Source organism: Meleagris gallopavo, chromosome 31, assembly GCF_905368555.1.
Source record: "Meleagris gallopavo chromosome 31, MGAL_WU_HG_1.1, whole genome shotgun sequence".
NCBI classification, from domain to species: Eukaryota; Metazoa; Chordata; class Aves; order Galliformes; family Phasianidae; genus Meleagris; species Meleagris gallopavo.
In genome coordinates this window covers 2,178,890-2,201,101 of record NC_139434.1, presented here as the reverse complement: position 1 = coordinate 2,201,101, position 22,212 = coordinate 2,178,890, and the positions used below count along the sequence as shown (strand labels likewise).

Sequence of the window (22,212 nt, the reverse complement as noted above, 5' to 3'; positions counted from 1 at the left end):
CAGCTGGCATTTCAGAGCCAGCCCAGTGCCAGATTTCTCTCTGCTGAGCCAAGGCACTTGGAAATGCATGACGACTTCAGCAGATTAATTGGAAACACAGCCTGGGTGTTGCAATCCCAGGAATGACTCCAATTTCAGGAACAAATGTTTTCATCTCAAAGTGGGAGCAGTCACCCAAGTGGAAGGGTGCATTTTTGTTGCTATAGCTCACCCCTCCCCTGGTGCGGGGGGTGGGATGGGAGCACAGCACTGTGTCCCAATGGGGCAACCAGACAGGCACTCGAGTCACCAGGAGCTGCTGCAGGGATTCCTGATGCTCCAGCTGGCTCCAGAGGGGGACAGCTGAGGTTTGCCCACGTTCTCTCTCTCCTTTCACAGCAGCACATCATTCCTGCCATGATCTACAGCAAGAGGTGGGAGAACAGGAGGTGGTGGGGTCCCTGCTGCAGTTCCCCAGGTCCCTAAGGGTGGCTACAAGGCAAGAAGAGTCCTCCTGTGGTTCCATCCTCATCCTAAGGATATGTTCCCAGTTCTTGCACAGGTCACTTTCCAAAAGGCCACTAACCCTGCCTGGAGCCCAGCAGAACCTGCTCCACCACTTCATCCAGGCTGGAAAAGATGTCCCTGGGCTCTTCTAACTTCCATCCTCACACACGGAGCCTTTCACCCTAAGGACCAGGCGGCCAAGGAGTCCCCAGAAGGCCTCTGCTGAAGGCTATGGGAGCTCAGAGATTCACTTTCTGGTCCCACCACTCTTGAAGGTGATTCTTCTGCTCCGTGTCAAACGGGTGGTGACAGCCCAGGCCACCACACTGCAGCAGTGCTGGAGGAGATGCTGGCTGCCAGCACAGCTCCCCAGAGCCAAGCCCAGCAACAGGTCAAGAAAGAAGGGACCTATTCCCACAAGGAACAGGGCTGAACTTGCCAGGAGCTGGAAATCAATCCCCACGGGACCATTCACTCCATCTAGTGGCAAGCCATCCCCGTGCTCCCATGTTGTTTCTCCTTCTCTATAGCAATAATTCTTCCCCCCCTCCTAGGATTTTCAACATCAATTTGCCATTTCTTTGCTCAGTGCTGTTTCCTGCCAACCTCCCATGCTCTCTTAGGTGGTCCCTCCACAGCCATCACAACTCTCCAACTCTCGCTCTCCCTTGGCTGCCAAAAACAAAGTCCTGCCACGGCTCAACAGCTGCGCAGCAGCTTCCCTGCTCCTGAAGCTGAAGGTGATAAGCAAAGAAGAAAAGCTGGTCTGGCCAGAGTCCTGGCAGGGATGTCAGCTCTGATAGCCTGCTGCCAGGGCTCCTGCAACCCAAGAAAAACTGCGTGGGCTGTGGAAAGGGCATGTGGCTGCTGCTGGAGAAGAAACCAAGCTGAAAGCCCAGGGATGGACGCTGGGAGAAGCCTGCTTGCTCAGCTCCCGTGAGCTGCACGCACTGCTAGCAGGCACCCAAGTGGGAAGGAGGGACGGAGGTGCTGCAGCTGCTTTGCTGAGTCTGTGTCTGCTGCAGACATGGAGCAGTGCTCACATCCACTCCTCATTTGGCAGAGGCGCAGCAGGACTGTCCCACGCTGAGCTGCGAGGACGTGGAGCGAGCAAGAGCAGCCTGCCTCGTGCAGATGAGATGGGGGGGCCGTGATTTCAGCTGGATAAAAAGCACGCTCACCTTCCCAACCAACTCACTCCTGCAGGTCCCATTTCGGCTGGCTGCACCTCCTCCTCCAGCTGCTTGGCCTCCTTCAGCAAAGCTTTGCCAGAGCTGGAGCTGGACCCAGAGCACAGCACACACCGCAGCTTCTCAGCATCCCCCTGGGCAGTGAAACGCTGTGGCACACCCTGGCCTGTACAAACTCTTCCTGCAGCCCCTTGTCCAGGCCTAGATCCACTTCCCCCCACCCCCAAATCCAATTTCTCTCTAAAAGATTTAGAAATTTTATGATATTGCCTCTCAGAGCAATATTTTTCTCTATAAAATTGACATAAAAAAAGACAGATCCTGGCTAGAGTTTTGGCTAGGGGTTTGATTTTTTTTTTTTTTTACTTGCTGACTTGAAGATGCTAACCCCTCTCTTTGCTGGTACCTCTGCACTGCACCACGCTCACAGAAGTCACCCACATCAGACACCTTCCAGCCAAGACAGCTCCAGCACACTCTTCCATTAAGACTCCCCAAGACACATCCCAATGCCATCCTAATCCACTAACCTACTGGAAACCACTTTGACCAAATCCTTGCATCAAATCCATGCAAATCATGGCTTTTCTGCAATTCATTTCGATATTCTGACAAAACAAAACCACCAGATGTTGTAATGAGATGCCACTTACAGAGCTTTCCTCACTCCAGCACCTCCTTTGAGATCTGCAATTGGGGCAGCCCTCTCTCCCTAACCAGGACATCTGAATGCTAAACGCACGTAGGAAAAGCAAACTGTAGCATGTTGGCTTTCCAAATCAGCCTGGTGAGCTCCAGCCAGGTTTCATCTCTCACTCCCATGGTCAGCAACACCCAAATCACGAGCAGAGAGGAAAAAGCTGCACGGACGGAGAAGAAAGCTGTTGAGTTATGCAAGGATGCCCTCCGGCCAGCAGCAGTGCTGGGAGGCCTCCTGCCCCAAGCCAGGAGATAAGGCAGCAAGAAGGGAGGACACGCAGATCCAGCACACGCCCAAGCTCACGCCAGCCCCAGCCCACAAATCCTTCTGCAAGTTTCTCCGTCCCACCTCCAGATGTGCCAGCACCCCGTCCTACACCCTGTGCCCCTCCCAGGCTTCTCCTCTGTCACACCCTCCACCTTCCTTGCTCACTTTGGCACATCGTCCCCAACACGTCTGCGTGGTGTGAAATGACCTCGGTGTGCTAGCCAAGCATTATCACTTGTTCCCATCGCTGTCACAGGCCATCATCCAGTCTGGGCTCCTGCAGAAAGGAGAAAACCTCCACCCAACAGCACAGTTACTCACGGGTAAGCCAGACCCAACAGGACACCCAGCCCCGACAGCACGGTCTCATTCAAGAAGGAAAAATTCCTTCCAGTTCCTTGAGCTTGACAGATCTTTCAAGGGTTCTTCATTTGTCGCTGTTATGAATCCACACCTCAAACCACAAGCAAAAAAGGCAGCCAATAAGATAGACAGGAGCTGCAAACAAAACTGGGAGCTCTTTGGAAGGAATGAGGCTCCAGACAGTTCTCCAGGGGCTCCTTTTTGCTGTGATTCGATGTGAAATCAGATCAGACACGGTACTCCTAGGATGGCATTTCAGGGCCAACGCACAAATTGCAAACTGTCCTCTGCCCCCACCACGACACTGCTTTGCTCCATTTCTTTGGATCCCTCGGGTCTCCTTTGCTGATGAAACCAGCCTGAGCTTCACCACCATGCCCTCCTTCAAGGCAGATCCAGCACTGTTCAGCCTTCCAACAAGCCATGGCCCTTTCTGAAGTGGAACTGCTCCAGACCTTTGAGCTCCAGAGGTGATGGAAAGTCCTTTCTCCTACCTGATGGCACCATTCAGAAGCAGACTCGGAGCCTTTAGCCCTGGTCAGTTATTTTTGAGGACCAACAGCACTGTGGCACTGCCACCAGCATCATCTCTCCTGACACCAGCTCCTGTTGATCCGCTAACTGATAAACCTCTGCGAGCAAAGCCAACAAGATTTAAGCACAACCTTCCACGTGCAAGGAGCTAAAAAGCAAAGCATGCCCAAAGAGGCAAGCTGCAGACACTTCTGCCCAATTGCATCCCCATCAGGAGCACTTCACAGCTTCATCTGAGCTCCCAAAGAAGGTCAGCATCCAGCTGCAGTGTTTACAAAGCCAACAAGAAGCACTGAGCTGGCATCTGCTGCCCTGCGAGGCTCCTACCTGTCCATGCAGGGCTCCTCAGGTTGCTGCTCGCCCCCGAGCTGAGGTTGCATTGCAGCAAAGCCTCTTTAGTGACAGATGAGACGCAGAACCACCACCCTCTGGTTGGTTACAACCCACTATCAGCATTTATTTGTTTTATATCAGAGCAAGTGAAGTGTCAAGGCACATCTCTACAATCCGCATAGCAGGCTGAGGAGTGGAGCTCTGCTTCTGGAGAGCCTTTACCTACAAAGGTTTAGCATCTCTACACCCACAGAGTACTGGCACCTGAGACCTTCAGGGCATCCCACAAACACTGTCACAAGCTGCAGGAGCTGAGGACACCCAACAGCCCACTGCTTCTAAAGCAGCATAACACACAGCACTCCATGGTTTTCATGGCTTCGGTGCTCATTTTATCATTTAACTTCCACTGAGAGACTCAGAAATAATGCAGAAACAGCCCCTGAGATGCACTAGGAGAGAGAGCAGAGCTGAGCATCACCAGACTCTTCAGCCCCTTGTCTGACCTGGGATACACACGACAGCACCTGCACTATTTCCCAGCCAGTTCTGAAAAATAAACCTCTGGAACCTGACAGCAAGGCAAGATCCAAACCCAGTGCCTGCAGCTGCAGCGCATCAGCCAGAGTCCACATTTCAGGGCAGACCTCAGAGCTGGCTGCAGCTGCAACCCCATCACAGGCATTAAAACACAGCACAGCAAGGATGGCTGCAGGCTCAGGTGCCACCACTGCAGACACCTCAAACTCAGGGAGCACAGCCTAAACCAGGCGCTGCTCCCAACCTCTGCTGGTGTTGCAGATCCCTTCTCCTTCTATTCCTACAACAGTTCCTCTCCCCAAACCCACTCACACAGGAAAAGTCCCCAGAACGTGTCGAAATCCCCCACAAAGTTCTCCCACTGCGGCGAGGCCATGTCAGCAACGGTTTAATTGGTGCCAATTTCACAACTTCTCTGAGAAATGAGGAGCTTAACGAAGCCCTTCCTGCAATTTAAAGGGCCTTTAAGACTCTGAGCCGTGCACTGAAGCTACCCAAAAGCTACTGGAAAGCTAAACCTGAAGATGACTGCAACTTCCAGCCATGCAAAACCTGCTCTGTGCCCAGACACCTTACTGCTGGAGACTTTAGTTCAAAGCCCCAAATCCTCAAAATGCAACGGGAAAAGCCATGGGATTCCTCCCCCACCCCCAAATACCCCTCCAGCAGCTGCTCCAGCCCTGGGGTACAACAGCATTTAGGGGCCTGCATTGCTTTGAGCATCTTTGAAAGCTGCAACCAACCGAACCCAGAGAGCAGAGAGCTCAGCCACGTCTCTCCCTGTGCATCTCCAGATTTTGGGGCACAGCGCAGCCTTGTGCACCAAAATCTTGCGTGCGCTTTTCTGGCACAAGCACTGGGTCGGAACCAATCCAACAAGCGCTGAAACTGCACCACACAGCTGCAGAGGGTATTTGCAGGTGCTCTGTGCCCATACAGGTGTATAGCTTGGATGTTTGCTTTCCTGGGTGTTTATCTTTGGGCTGTGTCTGCACACAAGCTTATCTCCCAGGGGAGGGGTGTGTTTCTCCTGCACACACTGTTATCTCAAGGGATGTGGGCTCTCTCCGAGGCGAACACCGCAGCAGTGCAGGCAGTGGGGATGGGGCTCCTGCTCGTCTCCATCATCTCCTTTTATCAGTGAGAGGGAAAGGAAAACACAGCAGCTCTAACAAGGAGGGGAAGGGAGAGAGATGTGAGAAGGATGGAAAGGGGAGGAAGGACGGCGGGGTCCTGATGGAAGAGCACTGATCCCATCTGGATGAGTTCAGGGTCTCCTCGAAAGAACCCTGGTTTCCCTATAAATGCATTACCTCCCATTATCTTCCCAAAGCCCTCTTGTTCACATAGGAGAGAATTAACACAGCCATTCCTAATGCTCATTTCACTTGCTGACTCCTCTGGAGATGGGCACTCTGAGCTGCCCAGCGCATCCTCACCACGTCCTAGCACAGACAAGAGCTCTGCCTGCTGCCATCCCAGATCACCATATAGGAAGGCACTAATTAGCTCTCTCATCACCACAGAATTATTTGAAGGCTTCCATCTCACTGCAAGCAGCACCACCTGGCTTTGCAGCACCAAGCTTCAGGCTGCACCCTATGGGCCCCCCTCATCACCATGGTGCTTTTCTCCATCACTCCATCCCCCTCCAAAAAACACCAACCAGTTCCACTCTGAAACCTCCCAGCCTGTTGGTCACACCCTGGGACCTTGGCTTTCTTCACAACATCAGGACCTTGAGCCAATCTCAGCCCGGGCAAACACTCAGCAATGTCTCACCTGAGCAGCTCCATCCCCTGCATCCATGCGGGACCCTCGGCGCTGAACCTGCTGCAGCCTTCTCCCCCAGCACAGCTCCCAGCCAGCAGTTTGTGCAGCTGCTGCCTCACATCTGCCTGCTCTCCTGCCAATTGCCCAAGAGCCCTCAGCCTCTCATGCCCAACAGTTCAGCTGTCATGGGCTGTGGGAAACCTCAGCTTTGGAAACGCTGCGTTTACACTGATGCAACCCTGCAGACATTCGTTTTCCGGAGTTGCTGTTAAGGGGGAGTGGAGGAATATCCAGCCTGGGTTATGGGCTGACCCGTGTCAGGGCTGTGGCCAAGTGCAGCCTCCCTGGGCTGTAACTCTACCTCTTTCCTCTCCACCCCCCCCTTGGTCCCATCCCACTGCTCGCTCCTTGCAATTCCTCCACCGGTTCCACGCGCCATACGGCTTCCTCCACCATCTGGGCTCCATTTAGGGGAGCTGATGTTTTTCACAGGGCTGTAATCTAAACTTTGGTATTGAGTTTACATCTCGCATACCAGCGTCTCACCACTGCGCCTGGCCACGCCGGGGGGGTGTCTGGGCTGCCAGGCTCCATCCTGACACAGAGGGATGCAGCACCTCGGCAGCTCCACGTACCTGCAAACCATCAGATGGCCCAAGAACTGCAGATGCTGATGCACAAATCCCACATGGATCTAGCCAGGCGCTGGGCACGAAGCTGGAAAGCAGAGCAGCTCACCCTGGGAGGCTGTAGATGGGAGCTGGAGCTCCTAATCAGCCTGTTATCCAGCCTCCATCACCAGCAGCAGGAAATTCTCTTAGTTTTTTTGCCTTAAGCCCTACCCTTATCTCCATCCATACGCTGCAGTCAGACCCTGCAAGCAGCATTTCTCAGAGCAAGGACAAAGGTTGTCCTCTGGGGAGCAGAGGATGGACACTGAGAGGCACCAGGTCCTGCAGCATCGCACTGCTTGCTGCCGCTCTGCTTGACCCAGACCAACCAGATGCAACCATCAAAGCCAAGTTCCACCAACAGCAAGCCCAGACCATCAGGGAGCAGGAGATGAGAGTGCAGGAAGCAGCAGCGGGCCAGGGGCTTCCAGCAATGAAGAATTGCTGAGTTTGTAGGCATCTGCATTTGCAGCTGCCTGTGCTGCAGAGGTGGGACAGGAAGATCTGTGCTCCCAGGACCTCGCTGGACTGGGCTATGAGCAGACTGCTCTCCATCTCCTTTTCTGCTCCATTCAGCGTATGTTAAACAGATATTAAAAAGCACAAAGTCTTCGCCCTGAGCTGCTCAGAGCTCTCCCTTCCCAGAGCAATGTGCCCCGAACACTTTGCATCGAATCTTCCATCTTACAGCCATACAAACCCGGAGCGGAATCAGGCAGCGAGGCTGTGATGAGGACAGACCCACCACCACCACCACCCAAACTAACAAGCAAATTCAGGCACCGTGCAAGCAGCAAGGAGCAGCTTCACCACCCAAACACAGTTAAGGTGCTGCATTTGCAGAGAGGCTGGCACGACAGCTCCTCTACCAGACACTGGCCCAGCTCTCCAGCCCCCACAGTTATTTATGAACTGCGAGGGCTTGCAGGCTGCCAGCACGCCCTGCCAGCGGGCACAGCAGCATCAGCAAGCACCGTGAGCTGGTTGCATGCTGCAGCTCTGCTCCAAGCCCTGCAGCAGCCCCCACCCCCGTCTCCTCGCCCCCCGACCCAAGGGTCTGCTCTGCTCTTTGGCCAAGCAACCAGGCTGGCTCCATCCCAGCAATCCACATGGCCAAGCCAAAAATGAGAAGTAATGTTTTTATACTTGGACTTTTCAGGCAGGATTTAGTCATTTGTGGACACGAAGGCTTGGCAGAACGCTCTGCCTCCGCTCACCTACTGCAGTGAGCAGCTGTTTGTGACGGCAGAGCCCTGGAGATGGAAGAAGAGAGACTGCTTGTGATTTATTCCAGGTGAACCCTGATTTAATCCAGAAGCATCCAGCTGACGAGGAAGGAGTCGCATCCAGCATGCAGTTGGGCACAGACTCGCACAACACAAACATCCAACAGCTTCACAACAACAAATCCAGCAGGGACTTCTACCCCAATTTACCTAATGGCTAAAAAATTAGTTATAGGCAGAAAAGCCAAACCCTCTCTGAGTGCACACTTGCTTTAAGGAGGCAGAACAACTGAGACCCGGTCTGTCATACTAGAAAAGCAGGTTCCAGCCCAGCTCTGTAAGGGTTGTACAAACCCTGTTTGCTTTCCCTGCACCATGGAGAAAAGCTTCCTTCCATGAGCCCAGCCATCACTGCCCAGCTCTGGGAGGCCCAAGGAATCACCAACACTGCAGTAGAAGCCCATGGCCCTGCACACATTCTGCTGGGGCTCCAAGCAAAGCTCTGTGCAGCCTACAGTCTTCCTATGGAAGAGTCAGTGTGCTAGCAGGCCTTTTTGCACTTGTGCCCTGATTGCAATTCCTTAATTCTTCCTGCCACGTCGACAGCAAGGCTTGCCACTGCTGCCACAGAGCAGAGGGCAGCCCACGTTCCCAGCACTGCAGCAGGGAAACGTTTTGTCCAGTTGCAGAGCAAAGCCCTGCAGCATCTGTGGGGAGGCTGCAGGCTCCGCAGCATGTGTTCAGTGAAGATTTGCTCAGGGGAGTTTGCACCGTGCGGTCACATATCTGAGCCTGCTGGCTCATCCCACCCGCTCCTCAACAGCTCTGGTGCTGTAAGCAAGCCCTGTGTGACAGTTAAGGCAGGGCAGAGGGTGAACTGAGCCTAATCTGGGCTGCCAGAAGAGAGAGACAGCAGGAGGAAGGGAAGGGGAGAGGGCACCGTCCCCTCCATCTCAGCAAAACACCGACTCCACTGTAAGTCCCCACCTTAGGGCCAGAGCAAAACTTCTCAGGCACGAGCCCAAGGCTTATCTGCTGCTCCCTCCCTACTCCCACATTTCTGTTATCGAACCAACGTTACTTATCTACAAATCCTGCCTCTTAAACCAGCAAAGCCACGCCGGTTCCTGCGGCGCTGATGCTTGGCTGCGTCCCTCAGCTTCAGCAGGGAGCCCCAGGAACACCAGCAGTCCCCACGGCACCCTGTGACTGACGCCACATCCGTCTGTCCGACTGCAACCCCTCCGTGGGTCCCACCACCGTGCTCTGCAGCCACTGACCCTCTTCCCGCAGGTTAAACCACTTCAAGCATCCTACGAGCTGAGTTTATTTAGGAGCCCATAACAAAATCTGGAAGGAAAGGGAGCCAACCGGGAGCTGCGCTTCGTAACCAAGCGTGGGATAAAGCTCAAAGGAACGCAGCAGAATCCACCAGGGCACAGATCAGCAGCACAGCCCCGTTAAGCACCGACCACTGGAGGAGAAGTGCCTCGACGAGGAGCCTCCGTGCCCTGCAGGCAGGCTCCTGCAGCAGTCACACAGCTGTCCCGGCTTTGAGACAGATAAGGCTCAAATGATTCATTCACTCTAAACCTTTATTTGTTCTTGCTTACCCAGAAAGAGCCAGCAGCTGCTAATGCTAAACTGGGACAGCACCCAAGCACAGACAAAGGCCTGCAAAAACAGGTTTAAGGAGGAACCGATTGTTCAAAAAGCAATCCTAGAAGAGGGAGGTTAGAAAGGAGCGCAGCGCCGTGCAGGAGGAAGAGGAAGCCAGAAAGCACCTAAAAATACATCTTTCAAGAAGCAACCAAGCACAGGACAAAGGCCTCGCCTGCACGTGACCATCACCCACAGCACAGGCAGGATGTGAGCTGGGTACACAGCACTCACTCCCCAGCAACCCCACATCCAGAGCGCGTAGCAAAAGCCACGGCCAGCAGCTTTTGCCCCAAGAAAGCTCAGTTCTGCCATGCAACAAGCATTCTGGGTGTGGAATGCTGCTCCATTTGTGCTCTGACCATCCCCACGCACTGTGCCAGATCCACCCCAGCTGGGAACCCACCTAAAGCCAGCAGAGATGGCATCAGACAGCTTCAACAAGTTCAGAGGAAGTCTGGAAAACAAGACTGCTCCCAAGATGCACTCTAAAAAACAGCCGAGCCCTGCTGAAGGACTAACACAGGGTCAGTCCTTTGGGCTGTGTACCCATCTGGGCAACACCTTCAGATGTGATAAGTGAGTTTCCCCATGAAACAGCCAGAAATGGCAGAGCAGGAGAGCTGAGACTGCCCTGCTGCTGCTACGGCCGGGGCTGCCACTGCCTGCTCCTCTTTTGCAGCTGCAAGGCTGCAGAAAGCTCTCACGTGGGCACAGGGCTGGGAATGGAGGATGAGTAAGCAAAGCAGCAAAGAATTTGACCTGCTCCTGCGCGGACCCAGCGGGGTGAGAGCTTCAGCTCTGCCCCACGCAGGCACCACTCCGTGCGACCTCCAGAAGGATGCTCCCAAACACGTCCAGCCAGCCCACCCCACGTCAGGAGACGGCACTGTGCAAGGAAGGAAAACCCCCCAGGGGTGTGAGAGGCACTTACAGGACGGGCTGAACATCACCAGCGCCGCAGACAGAGTCAGAGCTGTGCCCTGAGGCTGAGAACATCCAGCTAGTTCCGCTCCCGGGAAGCCACCGCTCCGCATCCCACATTCACTTCTGCTTCGTTCCTGCCGTGCACGTATCTGGTCATCGGGGCAGCACCGAGACGCAGCAAGATAAGCCTGCTTGAAGATGGGCCAGATGCAAAAGGGCACTTAATGAACTCTCGTGCACTGAGTCATCCCGTCTGCAGAGCCGTCCGCCTCCTCCGGAGCGCACACCAACGCCGGCAGCTCTTATTTCATGCTCACGTCGGTGCAGAAGCCTTTGAGCACAGCAGGCTGAGGCTGCTGGGTAGGGCTGTGCCCGAGCTGTCCCTTCAAAGCTGCCATGAAACGCAAACAAAACTTTTGCATGGCACAAGTTTGCTATTCTTCACCCTTCGGTCCTTGAACTCATGACTACTGAGCAAGGCGGCTTGCTCAGCTAACCAGCAGGCTAAGAATAGAGACCTTGAAGTGAAACCTACAGGGATTGGCAGCTATTTTGAGAGCACTCAGCCGGCGGGGCGGCGTGACATAAGAGGATATAAAGAGGAAACTCTGCACAACAACTCTCACCTCACCGAGATTTGGTTAAGTGAAGGTAGAGCCTCCATGAGTGCTTTTGAGGCAAAACAAACACAGAAACGAGGCCACCTCTACATCAATACGGGATTCCAAACCGGGGCTTGCAGCTCCGTGATGCACCCCAGGAGCAGCTCAGCCTCTTCTCTGTGCTTCCAAACCCCCCCTCAGAGCCTCACAGCTCACCAGCAAAACACAGGCATAGAAGGGAGGGCTGCGATCTGCCCGGTCACCAGATGTGTTTGAGAAAGATCTGGTCTCGGTTAGCAGCCAGCATTAAGATTAATGTAAGGAAATTTAAATGGCAATACTCAGAGCGTATTTGATTTCAAGCCTTAGGTACTTGGAAAACAAACATACAAGCTATGGTTTCTGGATATCAAGCTGCCACCTGAAACCAGTCCCTGCAGCAGCACAACTGCAAGGAGCTCCCTGCATCCACCTCTCCACGTGCAGAGCAGAGGCTCCGAGCATCAGAACATCCTCTTCAGAGCTGAGGATGGTGATATTCTCCTGGTTTTTGGACAGGAAGAAGCTGCAAGCAGGGACTCCCAATTCACCAGCTTCACCTTTTATAAAGACATCCCACCAAAACCTGCACAGGGCACTGGGAGAACAGCACACCTCCAGCAGCTGTTACTCCCTCCCTCCTTACCACCAGCCTCTCTGCAGCAGATATTCTCACCCTGTAGCCACCAACAGACAATACTGGAAAGCTTGTGGCCTCTTAAGTGTTGCTTAAGGCAGCTGGAGCTGGAAAATAGCAACAGGAAAGAGGAGACTCTTCTCAGTAGTTGTGCCCCCAGGCTACGCACAGAAACATCCTCTGAAGCCTCAGTGCATCAAACTGCCAGTGAACCTGCAGGATTTACATAAGCCTTGAAGTTTTGGATAAGCATCGAGGAAGAAATTCAGAAGGCAATCCTGTATCAAACTCTCTGGGAAGTGACGTTCTCCACATTTTCTGTGCTGCCCAAGGCCTCACTCTTATGCAACAGCAGCTTTTGAAAAAGCAGCATCAGCATCAACACAGCCTTCCCCTCCCTTGCGTAAGAGATTCCCCTTCCGTGAAGGCTCGATTTTGAGGCATTACTTTTGGATAGCAGTCAGTAGGGTTTTTTTGATCCTGAGTGATCCAGTAAATGCACTGAGCACCCGGGAGAGCCATCAGCAAGCAGTGCCACAAGCTGGCAGCCCGAGCTGTGCACCACCCAGCAACACATCCCACTCCCAGGTTGGCACTGGAGGATGCTCCAGGCAGTGGCACACACCCTGCACAGCCAAAGCATTTCTCCATCGTGATCAGAGTCCCTCCTGGAGGCCAGTCCAAGGTCCTCGCTGCTCTCAGCACTATCCCAGCCCCCACATCTCCCTCCTCTTGCACCCCACAGTGAGCACCCACAGTCCCAGCCTAGCACACACTGTCCCCCACTGCCATGCAGAGAGATTGCAGGGTGAGCACAACCACTCTGCTTCACACTGGTGGGAGCACTGGTTTAATCCAAGCATGCAGTGCAGCCCTGGGAAGAGCTAAGCCCCTCTCTGTTGTAAATGGCTCACGGGATGGAGCTGGACCTATCTGTCCAAGTGATGGAGCCTGTGGTTGTAATAAGGTGCAAGAAGCCAGGCAAAGATGCACTGACCACAGCACCATCCACTGCACACAGCCTTAAGCACAGTGGACTGAGATTCTAAGAGGAGAGAGGGCAAGCAGGTATGTGTGATGGATGTGTTAATGCATCCAAGTGTCACTCACAGCTGCTGCCCCGCTCCAGCCCACCCTTGGGACCAGGAGCACCATGGACACCCTTTGCTCTGAAGCTCCCTGCCCAGGAACAACGCGGCTGGCAGCCTGGCACCAACTCATGGCTCTTTCCTCAACATCCTCCCATATTACCCAACAGGGACCAGAGTGACAGGGACATACGTACAGACTGCCACCTCATACAACGAAATACAGGTTCCTGTGCATCACCGCCTCCAGCCCTGCTCTGCCCAGGGCTGATGTGCCCCAGCACAGATCCTTCCTTCAAGGTGAGCCCGGGGAATTTCCAAAGTCAGCCCAGCAAGCACTTGGGCTACATTTACTATTTATAGTTTGATGACTGGGATGAAGCCACCCAAGCATACCAGCTTCACTGGCTCTGGCTAAACTCAAGCACCAGTGACTGAATCCTGCACAGCACACAGGGGCTCAGAGCTCATTCAGTGTTAGCAACAGCTGCTATATCTGGAAGACTGTTTCAAGGGAAGCTGGAGCTCTCCAAGGCAGAGAAAGAAAACAAATCCTTCACATACATTCTGCAGGACAGCGCTGCCCTCCTAAACATCCTCGGCTTTAACAACCCCAAGTTTAACAAAGCCAAGTTTAAAGCTTTCTGCTAAAAAGCAACGAACTGCAGCTCACCAGCTCTGCACCCTGAATGCGTCCACCTGCTGGAAAACCTCATGTCACATCCCACAGCAAACACACAACCTCAGATCTCTGAGAGCAAGAAAACTGCCTGTGAAGCACTGCACCCTGCTCACCAGGGGACGGCAGCTTGGCACGGGAGCGGAGTGGCCAGACCCAAACCACACTCGCTGCAGGCACCAACAAAGGAAGAAAAACATCACAGCAGCTCAGCACAGCTTTCTGCAGTGTTTTTAGTGCGAGCTGCAGGGCTTTCTGTAGTATTTTTAGGGCGGCTTGGCAGAGAGCAGGGCTCTCAGAGCCTTGCTCACAGAGGGCTGCCCAAGCCTGACACGAGCCCACCCAGCTGCAGCCAGACTCAACAGGGCCAGGACACGGTCCCATGGCCATCAGTCATCAGCCCCGTTCTACTAACGACACAAAGTCAGCAAAGAAGCTGCTAAGAGGAAGCCAGCAAAGCCTGAATCGGGGAAGGATGCATTCTTGCCTTCAGGGAGCATAGCAAGATAATGAGACACAGACCTCGGGAAGGACTCGACGCAACAGCTCACAGCACTGACTCACCTCCCCGTCCTGCGCAGCCGTCCCTGTCCCCACGCTCTGGCTGGAGGGAACAAAGCAGGACACTGCTACAGCTGGAAGAAGACAAGAGGTAACCGATCACATCAGAAAAAAATTAGGTCTTGGTGCTTGAACCTTCGACAAACATGGGTCAGACCCCAGCCAAAGCAAAGGGATTCGCACACAACCCTGCTGGAGCTGGGTAATGATGCAGGAGCTGCCCTGGTTCAGAGCACTGCCAGCACTCTGGTTTATTTTTTCCCTCCTCAAGGTCCCAGCTGTTAAATACACGACTGCAGGATCTCTCGGTCTTTCTCAAAAAAGCACATCTACCATTTCATCCATCACTTGAGCAGGAAAAAGCCCCAAAGCCTGCTCCACAAAGACTCCAGGCACACAAAGCCTCTCACTACTGACATTTCCAAGTCTTAACATATTGTCTTTGAACAGTTTCTAAATGGTTTGGCAGCACTGGCTTTCAGCCTCCCAAGAGCCATTTCTAAGTGCCCTGAAGTGAGAGAACTCTGCTTGGCCTCAGCCCAGCACCCCAAAACCACTGGTGCTGCCACTCACATCCCTACAGCCACCTGCCTCAAAACACACCAAGCCACCGTTCCCAACCAAAGCCGAGCTCCCAGCACCAGATAAAGCCTGAGTTTTCATTATAACCTACAGCCCAATGAAGTGTGAACACAGAAACAAGGGCCAGAGCCGTGACACTCGTGCTTCAGCCACTGCAGAAGTGAGTTCTCCAGCTTTGCCAGAGACACACCACAAATCCAGACCCACAGCCTCAGGATGCTGGACTTCATTGCTCTGAACATCTAGAAACAATGCTGCGGAGCTCCAAAACGCTTCTGTCAAGTCAGAGCAGCCCCGGACAGGACAGAGCATCACGCACAGACCCAAAACTGGGCACCATCCTCATCCCAGAGAGCTTCTTGCCCACGCAGGACACAGCCAAACAGTGTCGTGAACTGCTGGAAAAGGCACCTCACGTGCACCTGCACTCCACCTCCACCCTCCTGCCATGCTGCCCAGGACAAGATTACACACCTGCACGGATTGGCCTTAACATTTCCACGTGTCCTTGCACAAATTACACATCAGAAAGGTTTAGGATCTGCTCTAACCCCGTCCCCTTCCCACATGCCCACGCCTTCAATGCTTTCAGCCTTGCTGCAAAAACTTTTGCTGCCATTTTCGCTCTCCCACTTCCTGCTCACATCGGGCAGCCAAGCAGGAAGGACTGAAATCCTCAGAGCACACCAGGAAGCACCAGAAATCTGCTGCTATGTGCTGGGTGAAACGCTCTGCAGACACCTGGGCAGAGGCTTCCCAAAGCAAACGGCTTTGCAAGGAGCTGAGACCATTCTCTAGGCTAAAAACAAGGCGAAAATCACGGCACAGCCCAAGTCCTGAGGGCATTTGCTCCCAGAAATGACAGCTCTTCCCTCCTGCATGCAGCCAAGCATCCCCCTACTACCTCTGCAGGAGCCTCCAATCACGGATAATGCCTCTACCATGGAAAAAGTTGTGGGAAGCTCTGCTTTTTTGGAGCATGGGAACTGCCAGCAAAGACCAAGCGCGGGATAACCTGCAGGTCTGCGGGCTGCAGCAGGCACGGACTGCACAGCTGGGACACTCCGTGCATCAACACCGCTTTTCTAGAGCAGCTGTTCCCATCCTTTCTGAACAACTCAGAAAGAAAACAAAGATACAACTCCATTAAACGCGTCACAAACCGACGGAGCCGCCGCTCCCATCCCTTACAGCCCAACCAGCAGCGGGGAAAAGCACCGGGACGGAACGAACCCCTCCAGCAGAACCCAAATCCTGCACCAAACACAGAACAACCCATCTCACGCCGCACAGAGCCGCGCTCCCATCCCTTAAACCCCCCCCCACCTCCGGCCACGAGCATCCTCAGTAGGGCAGAACCGGGGGTGGGGGGGAAGTACCCCCACGCGGACCCCCAGGACGCTGCCGACCCCGGACCCCCCCTCACCTCGGGCGGGGCCGTGCAGGGATAAATGCGAAGCCGGGAGGTCCGCGGCGCGTAGCGGCCGTTTTGGGGCTGTTGGCGGCGGGGATCCATGGCTCGGAGCTCCCGGGCTCCACCTGCAACGCCGCAACGGAACGGGGAGGAGACGGGAAGCCCGACCCGGTCCGGCCCACCGCGCTTTGTCTGCGGGCGGCACCGCCCCGAAGCCGCGCTGCAGCCAATGGAACCGCCCGCATCGCCGGGCCGGGCCGGGGGGCTTCAGGGTGGGGATGGAGCTGAGCCCCCCCCCGAGGGTTCGAAGGGCTCTTGGAAGCGGGGACCGAACGGGGTTTGGGGTGGGGGGGAGTGGGTGTGGAGTTCAAAAAGGAGATCCGGCTCTTTTGGCGTGGTTTCGTATTGAAATGAGGTTCGTGGCGCTGTGTAGTGTGGTGTGGGTGGGTGAAATCCACCCTGTGCTGCCCTGTGGTATCCACTGCATCTCCTGCAGCACCTATTGCACCTCCTGCAGCACCTCCTGCACCTCCTGCAGCACCTCCTGCACCTCCTGCAGCACCTATTGAATCTCCTGCAGCACCTCCTGCAGCACCTATAGCACCTCCTGCAGTGCATATTGCATCTCCTGCAGCACCTATTGCATCTCCTGCAGCACCTCCTGCTTATTCTGCAGCACTTATTGCACCTCCTGTGGCACATATTACATCTCCTGCAGCACCTCTTGCTCCTCCCGAAGCACACGTTGCATCTCCTGCAGCACAAACAGCTCACACACGCACAGAGCTGGTGCCAAACAATCAGAAAAGCATCGTCTTCTCAATGGTTGGACTTGCTGATCTTGAAGGCCTTTTCCAACCTGAGCAATTCTCTGATTCTATGATCAGCAGTGCAGGGCCCCAGCCATAGCAGGGAATGTGAATCCCCAGAAGTGTTTGCAGCAGGCAGCTGGTGGAGCTGCTCGTTGGGAGCACAGTGTTGAGCTGAATTTTGTTTGGCCACGTGTTTGGTCCCAGCAAGAGATCCTCTGCGATCAGCAATGTGACAGCAGAGAAATCCCAGAGAGAGAAAATATAAGGGTCGGGTTGGTTAAATACAGGATCTGGGGAAACTTGCCTCCTGCAGCACGAGCTCTTTGCTGTCACTGCAGCTTTTTGTCTCTCTTCCCAAACCTGCAGGATGCTGCTTCGTGCTGGTACAACCCACAGACCAATTTGAAGAGGAAAAACTAGGAATTGCACGTTGAAAATCTCTCGCAGCTGCACCCTGACTGACTCTGTGAAGCTCTGAAAAAGACTCTTTGCCATGGATTTACTTCGAAAATCTGAAATCCAGCAACGCCCTCAGCGAGCAGCAGCAGCACAGGGCTGGCTGTGGGTGATTGCTGCCATTTCCTGCCCTCTCCCTCAGGACTCGCTCCCCACTGCTGCCTCCATTGATTGGATGCAAAGCATCCGTCTGCTAAAAGCAAAGGTTGCTCCGGAGTGATACAGGATGTGCAAGCAGGAAAGAGCTGTGTAGCTCGCCAGCCTTTTCTTTGCTGTTTATCTTGCTGTCTGAAGCATATTCTCTTTGAAAATGGAATGATACCAATCCAGAATATTATGCAGGTCCATGGTCTGCCATTAATTCAAGGAGCGTAGCAGCTCTTTATTATTACAAATTGAGTCAGGTACTCTTTTCATAGCAGTATTCTCACCTTTAAGGTCCCTTCCAACCATTCTATGATTCTATGAGATATGTAAGTTGTCAAGCAGTCAGCATGGATCATCCTGGCCACCATGGTGACCACGAGCCAGCAGTGTGCTCTCATGGCCAAAAAGACCAATGGTGTCCTCATTGACCAACAGCTGACCAAACAATGACCATGAGCCAGCAGTGTGCAAGAAGACCAATGGGATGCTGGGCTGCAGAGCGTGGCCACCAAGGCAGGGAAGTTCTCCTCCCCTCTGCTCTGCCCTGGGGTGGCCACAGCTGGAGCACTGAGCAGAGGGCAGGGGAGCATCCCCACATCTCAAAATAAGAAAGAGGGAAAACAAAGAAAGAAAAAAACCACACGTGGACCCAAGGAGGTGGTTCTCGGGGGCTTCAAATCACCCCCAAAGTTATCCCACAGATTTCCCTGCTGACAGCCAGGAGCATCCTGCAGGCGGGGGTCACTTGGCTCAGCTCTCCTGCCAGAGGACAGCAGCATTTCCAGGAAATCCGAAGCAGGGGGGATTCTCTGACCGCCGAATCACACTTCTCTTTTCCAAAGAAGGAATCACTTCAGATGCAGAGCAGAGCCCTGCATCATCCCGGAGCAAGGAGACCTGCGCTGGGCTGCGGCTCAGCCACGGGGCTCCACACCTCCGGAGGTCAAGCAGTGCAGATGCAGTGAGATAAACACCGAAACACGAGTGGGCAGCAGCTGGGCTTTTGCTGAGCTATTTTGTTCGCTTTTACACTACCAGAACAGAATATGGGAAGTTACACATCGAGCATGCATGCGTGCACGCAGGCTGGCACCCGATGTGAGCTATTTTCAGTGCTCTGTGAAGCTGGCTCAAGCTGCAGCTGCTCACATTGAGTCTCACCTTTGGGGCTTTCCCTTTCCCTTTCATCGATGCTTTTTTTCCTGGATCAACATTTCCTTCCCATTCATTTTCAAATCTCACTTATCTTCAGGTTCATCTGGGATGTTTGGCTTAAGCCCCTCTGAGACGATGCTCGAGCAGCACCTGATGGTGCTCTGAGCTTTGAGCCCACCCTGACCTCACCCCATGCAGAACAGAGCACATCAGTGTGCCCCCCGAGCTCCAAACGATGCCAAAATTGCCACTGTTTTGATGACAGACAGCTCATTCTGAGAACGCCCAATAACTTGACAGTGAAAGTCCCAGCAGTGCCCACTCTGTATATTTGCATATTACTCAGTGACACCAATCCAAGATGCAATTCGCTGGGATCTTTCTCCACGCTTTAAGTCTGGCAGCAGCAGGAAAAAGGGATTTATTCTCCCTTTTTAGCCCTTTTTTCCCGCTCAGAGCCCTAAATTCCCCTCAATCCATCCTTCCCAAAGGATGGGGAATGCAGCCAGGGGTTGGGCTTCCCGAGCTGGATCCATCCCTTCAGCCCTGCTCCTGGCTCCACGTGGAACCCAAGGGCACATCCCAGAGCAAGCTGCTGTTTTTCTCTTCCAAAACAAGAGCCCAGTTGGAAAGGAGAGCTTTGAGGCTGGCTGCCAAAGGAAGAATCGTAGTGGTCTTTTCAATTTGTGATCTTCCTTGCAAAACCTGCCTCCAACTGCAAAAGTGTCCCACCGAGACCCCCCTCCATCCAGGTGTAGGATAAAGCCAAGGCTCAGATGGAGACATGAGAGCACTGAACCAGCTGGCAGCCCCGCACCACAGGGTTAACGCCAATCACTCACCAGCGATTATTTTGGAAGCACAGGCAGTATTTTTAGCCAGGAAAGCAGGCACCACTTCCCTTTCTGCCATCTCTCCTCCCTCTCCCAATGAGCCAGGCCTCTTTGCTGTGGCCGGGTGGGGGGATGCACCCAGAACCCGCTGCTGGTTGTGAAAGAACTGTGCTGCTATTTTGATCAGAGGAGCTGAACACGCTTCACCCCCATGAGTTTTGCAATCCTCGTGCCGACAAAGGAGGAGCAGCCACCACAGGCTGCCTGGGTTCACCCCAATCCCTGCTCGATGCCCTGCAGCCAGGAGAGGGTCCAAGGGGAAGGTGGGCAGTGATGGCAGCACCTCATTCTGCGCTGCTCTGCATCCTCCTCCCTCTGCTTCTCATCCCATCTCCTTCCTCCTTCCTGTCCTCCAGCCCCAAACCTCCACACTCATTGGGCCCATTCCAGGTCTGCACTCCCCAGCTCATCTCTGGACCTCACAAACTATGAACAATCAGAAGTTTCTCCTGCTTTCCAGGAGAGAATGGAGCTGTTTTTGCTTTTCCATCTCCTTCTATTTTTCTCCCATTCATCCTCTGCTTAGGGTTGAATTTGGGATGCTGGAGGCGGATCTGCTGAGCCTGCCAGCCACGGCTGACCCAGCAAGCAGGCAGGAGGTGGGCGAGTTGCTGACTTGGGCACAAGAAGGCTTGATGCTTTTTATTTGCTGATGTATGAAAGACATGGGAGCAGAAACTCACACCCTGAATTGGGCAACGCTGTGCTGGGCACGGGAGGAGGCTGCGAGTGGATCTTTGGGAAACTGTAGCAGCGGGGTGGTCAGGATGCATCCTGGGTGCAGACCTTTGTGCTTTGTATCTTGGGGTCTCCGTTTGTCAAAGTGAAGGCAGCAGAGGCTGAGCAGGGGCTGAGAAGGTCTGCCAACCCAGCATCAGCCCGCTGCTGGTGCAGCTCCTTCCCCAGCCGCCTCCTGAACACACCGGGCAGAACTGATGCAGCCCTGCAGAGAGCAGCTGATGATCACAGCGCTGTGCTGTGACTTCTCTACTTCCATTCAGCAACTGGAAAACTATTCACATTTCAAAGCAAAACACCGAGGGCACGCACACGCTCTGCACACAGGGCTGGCTGCCTGCTTAATAGCCTCCCTCCCCCGCAAACCTTCGCCTTGCATCACCTCTGCAGGATCTGACCCTCCTCTATGGAGACCCTCAGAGGTTCCCCAGCACCCGGACACCCCCAGCACGGCAGGGCAGTGCCCAGCCCGCATCCCACCACCCCCATCCTCCGCTGTTCTTATAACCAAACAACCGCGCTCACCCATCAGCCCGGAGGTCTGTTTTAAATAGACACTCCTTCAATAAGACCTACAAAAATACCTTTGGTCGTCCTTCTGCTCAGCATGAAACCACAGCGCGGCAAAGAGGAACCAGCGACTCAAAGCAGGGCACGCTGCAGCCCGGCCGTTCCACCCTCCCGTTGCTGTTTGCGCAAAGCAAAGGGCAATTATTGGAGATGGAAGATGCGTGCTTCACCCGCCCGCTTCCCCCCGCCGCTCTTGTGGGTCTTTCGGACGGCCCCAGGGGAGAGAAAAACATTTGTTTTAAAAACAGGAAAATGTGATTGTAAAACCACAACAATGGGCCGGGGAAGGAGCCGGAGCAGCTCTCAATTTAGCTTTCGAAACAGCCTTCCAGTTGACTAAATGTTTCTGTAACAAACAGCCGCCGCACCGCGCGCCCTCTCCTGACTCCGGCAGCGCATGCAGCGAGCGCTGCTTCGCTGTCTGTGCCACATCTGCACCGCCCACTGCAAAACCCCTTCCTTGTGCAAGCGCTGGGACAGCCCACTGCAAACCCCTTCCTTGTGCAAGCGCTGGGACAGCCCACTGCAAACCCCTTCCTTGTGCAAGCGCCCGCTGCGCTCCCCGTTTCACATCCCCTGCATTCCCAATTGATGCAGCATTTTCTGTACACCTTTGGCTTTTTCTTTCTAAAAGCAGCTCCGGTGTGGCAATCACATGAAAACCCACTGCGTGGATATGCTGACCTCTACCTGCTCATCCTCATGCTTGCTTTTTCCATCAGAGAAAAGCCAAACGTTTTCACATAAAGGGGCTGTGTGAGGTTGCGGCACAGTTTGCGCACATCACCGCCACCTGAGCGGCTGGAAATTGTTTATTTCCTTTCCAAATGCCCAGAGGGTTTGTATCCAGATAAAGAAATAATAGCTGGCAAAACTTTGTTTTCCAAAACACAAAGAGAATGCACTGCAGGCAGACCAGGCTCCGGGCTGCTCCTGGGGTTGGGAAGCCAAAAGCCAAAGGAGCCATTTGGAGGTTTTCCCTTTTTTCCCCACCTTTCCAGCTGTGTGCCACGTTCAGTTTTTGCTTCATAGCGTGACTGACCTGTATTGAGCACAGCCCTGAAGGGTGGGAAGCATCACAGCAGCTCAGCAAAGGTGCACTGACTGCCCATCCTGTTCAACAAGGGGCTGAATGGAGAGCCCAGTGCACCCCATGCGGAGGCTGTGGGG

The 22,212-nt window shown here is 54.0% G+C and overlaps 1 protein-coding gene across 7 annotated transcripts in view; it reads right to left on the bottom strand.

The window, feature by feature from the left end:
- HDAC7 (histone deacetylase 7) overlaps positions 1 to 22,212 on the bottom strand; it is a 62,118-nt gene that overhangs the window by 23,911 nt on the left and 15,995 nt on the right. For 2 of the 7 annotated variants that reach the window (XM_010720550.3, XM_019621187.2), the window contains exons 1-2: positions 16,284 to 16,442; positions 14,279 to 14,349 (exon numbers count right to left, since the gene is read on the bottom strand). The exons of 1 other annotated variant lie outside the window; for it this stretch is intronic. Coding sequence is in view for 2 of the 6 variants with exons in the window: in XM_010720544.3 (XP_010718846.2) it covers positions 10,677 to 10,779 (103 nt within the window). In the remaining 4 variants the exon portion in view is untranslated. Of the gene's footprint in view, positions 1 to 6,195; positions 6,415 to 10,676; positions 11,166 to 14,278; positions 14,350 to 16,283; positions 16,443 to 21,056; positions 21,158 to 22,212 lie in introns of those variants that run through there. 4 more of the 7 variants (XM_010720546.4, XM_010720549.4, XM_010720544.3 and 1 more) reach the window with 4 other exon arrangements.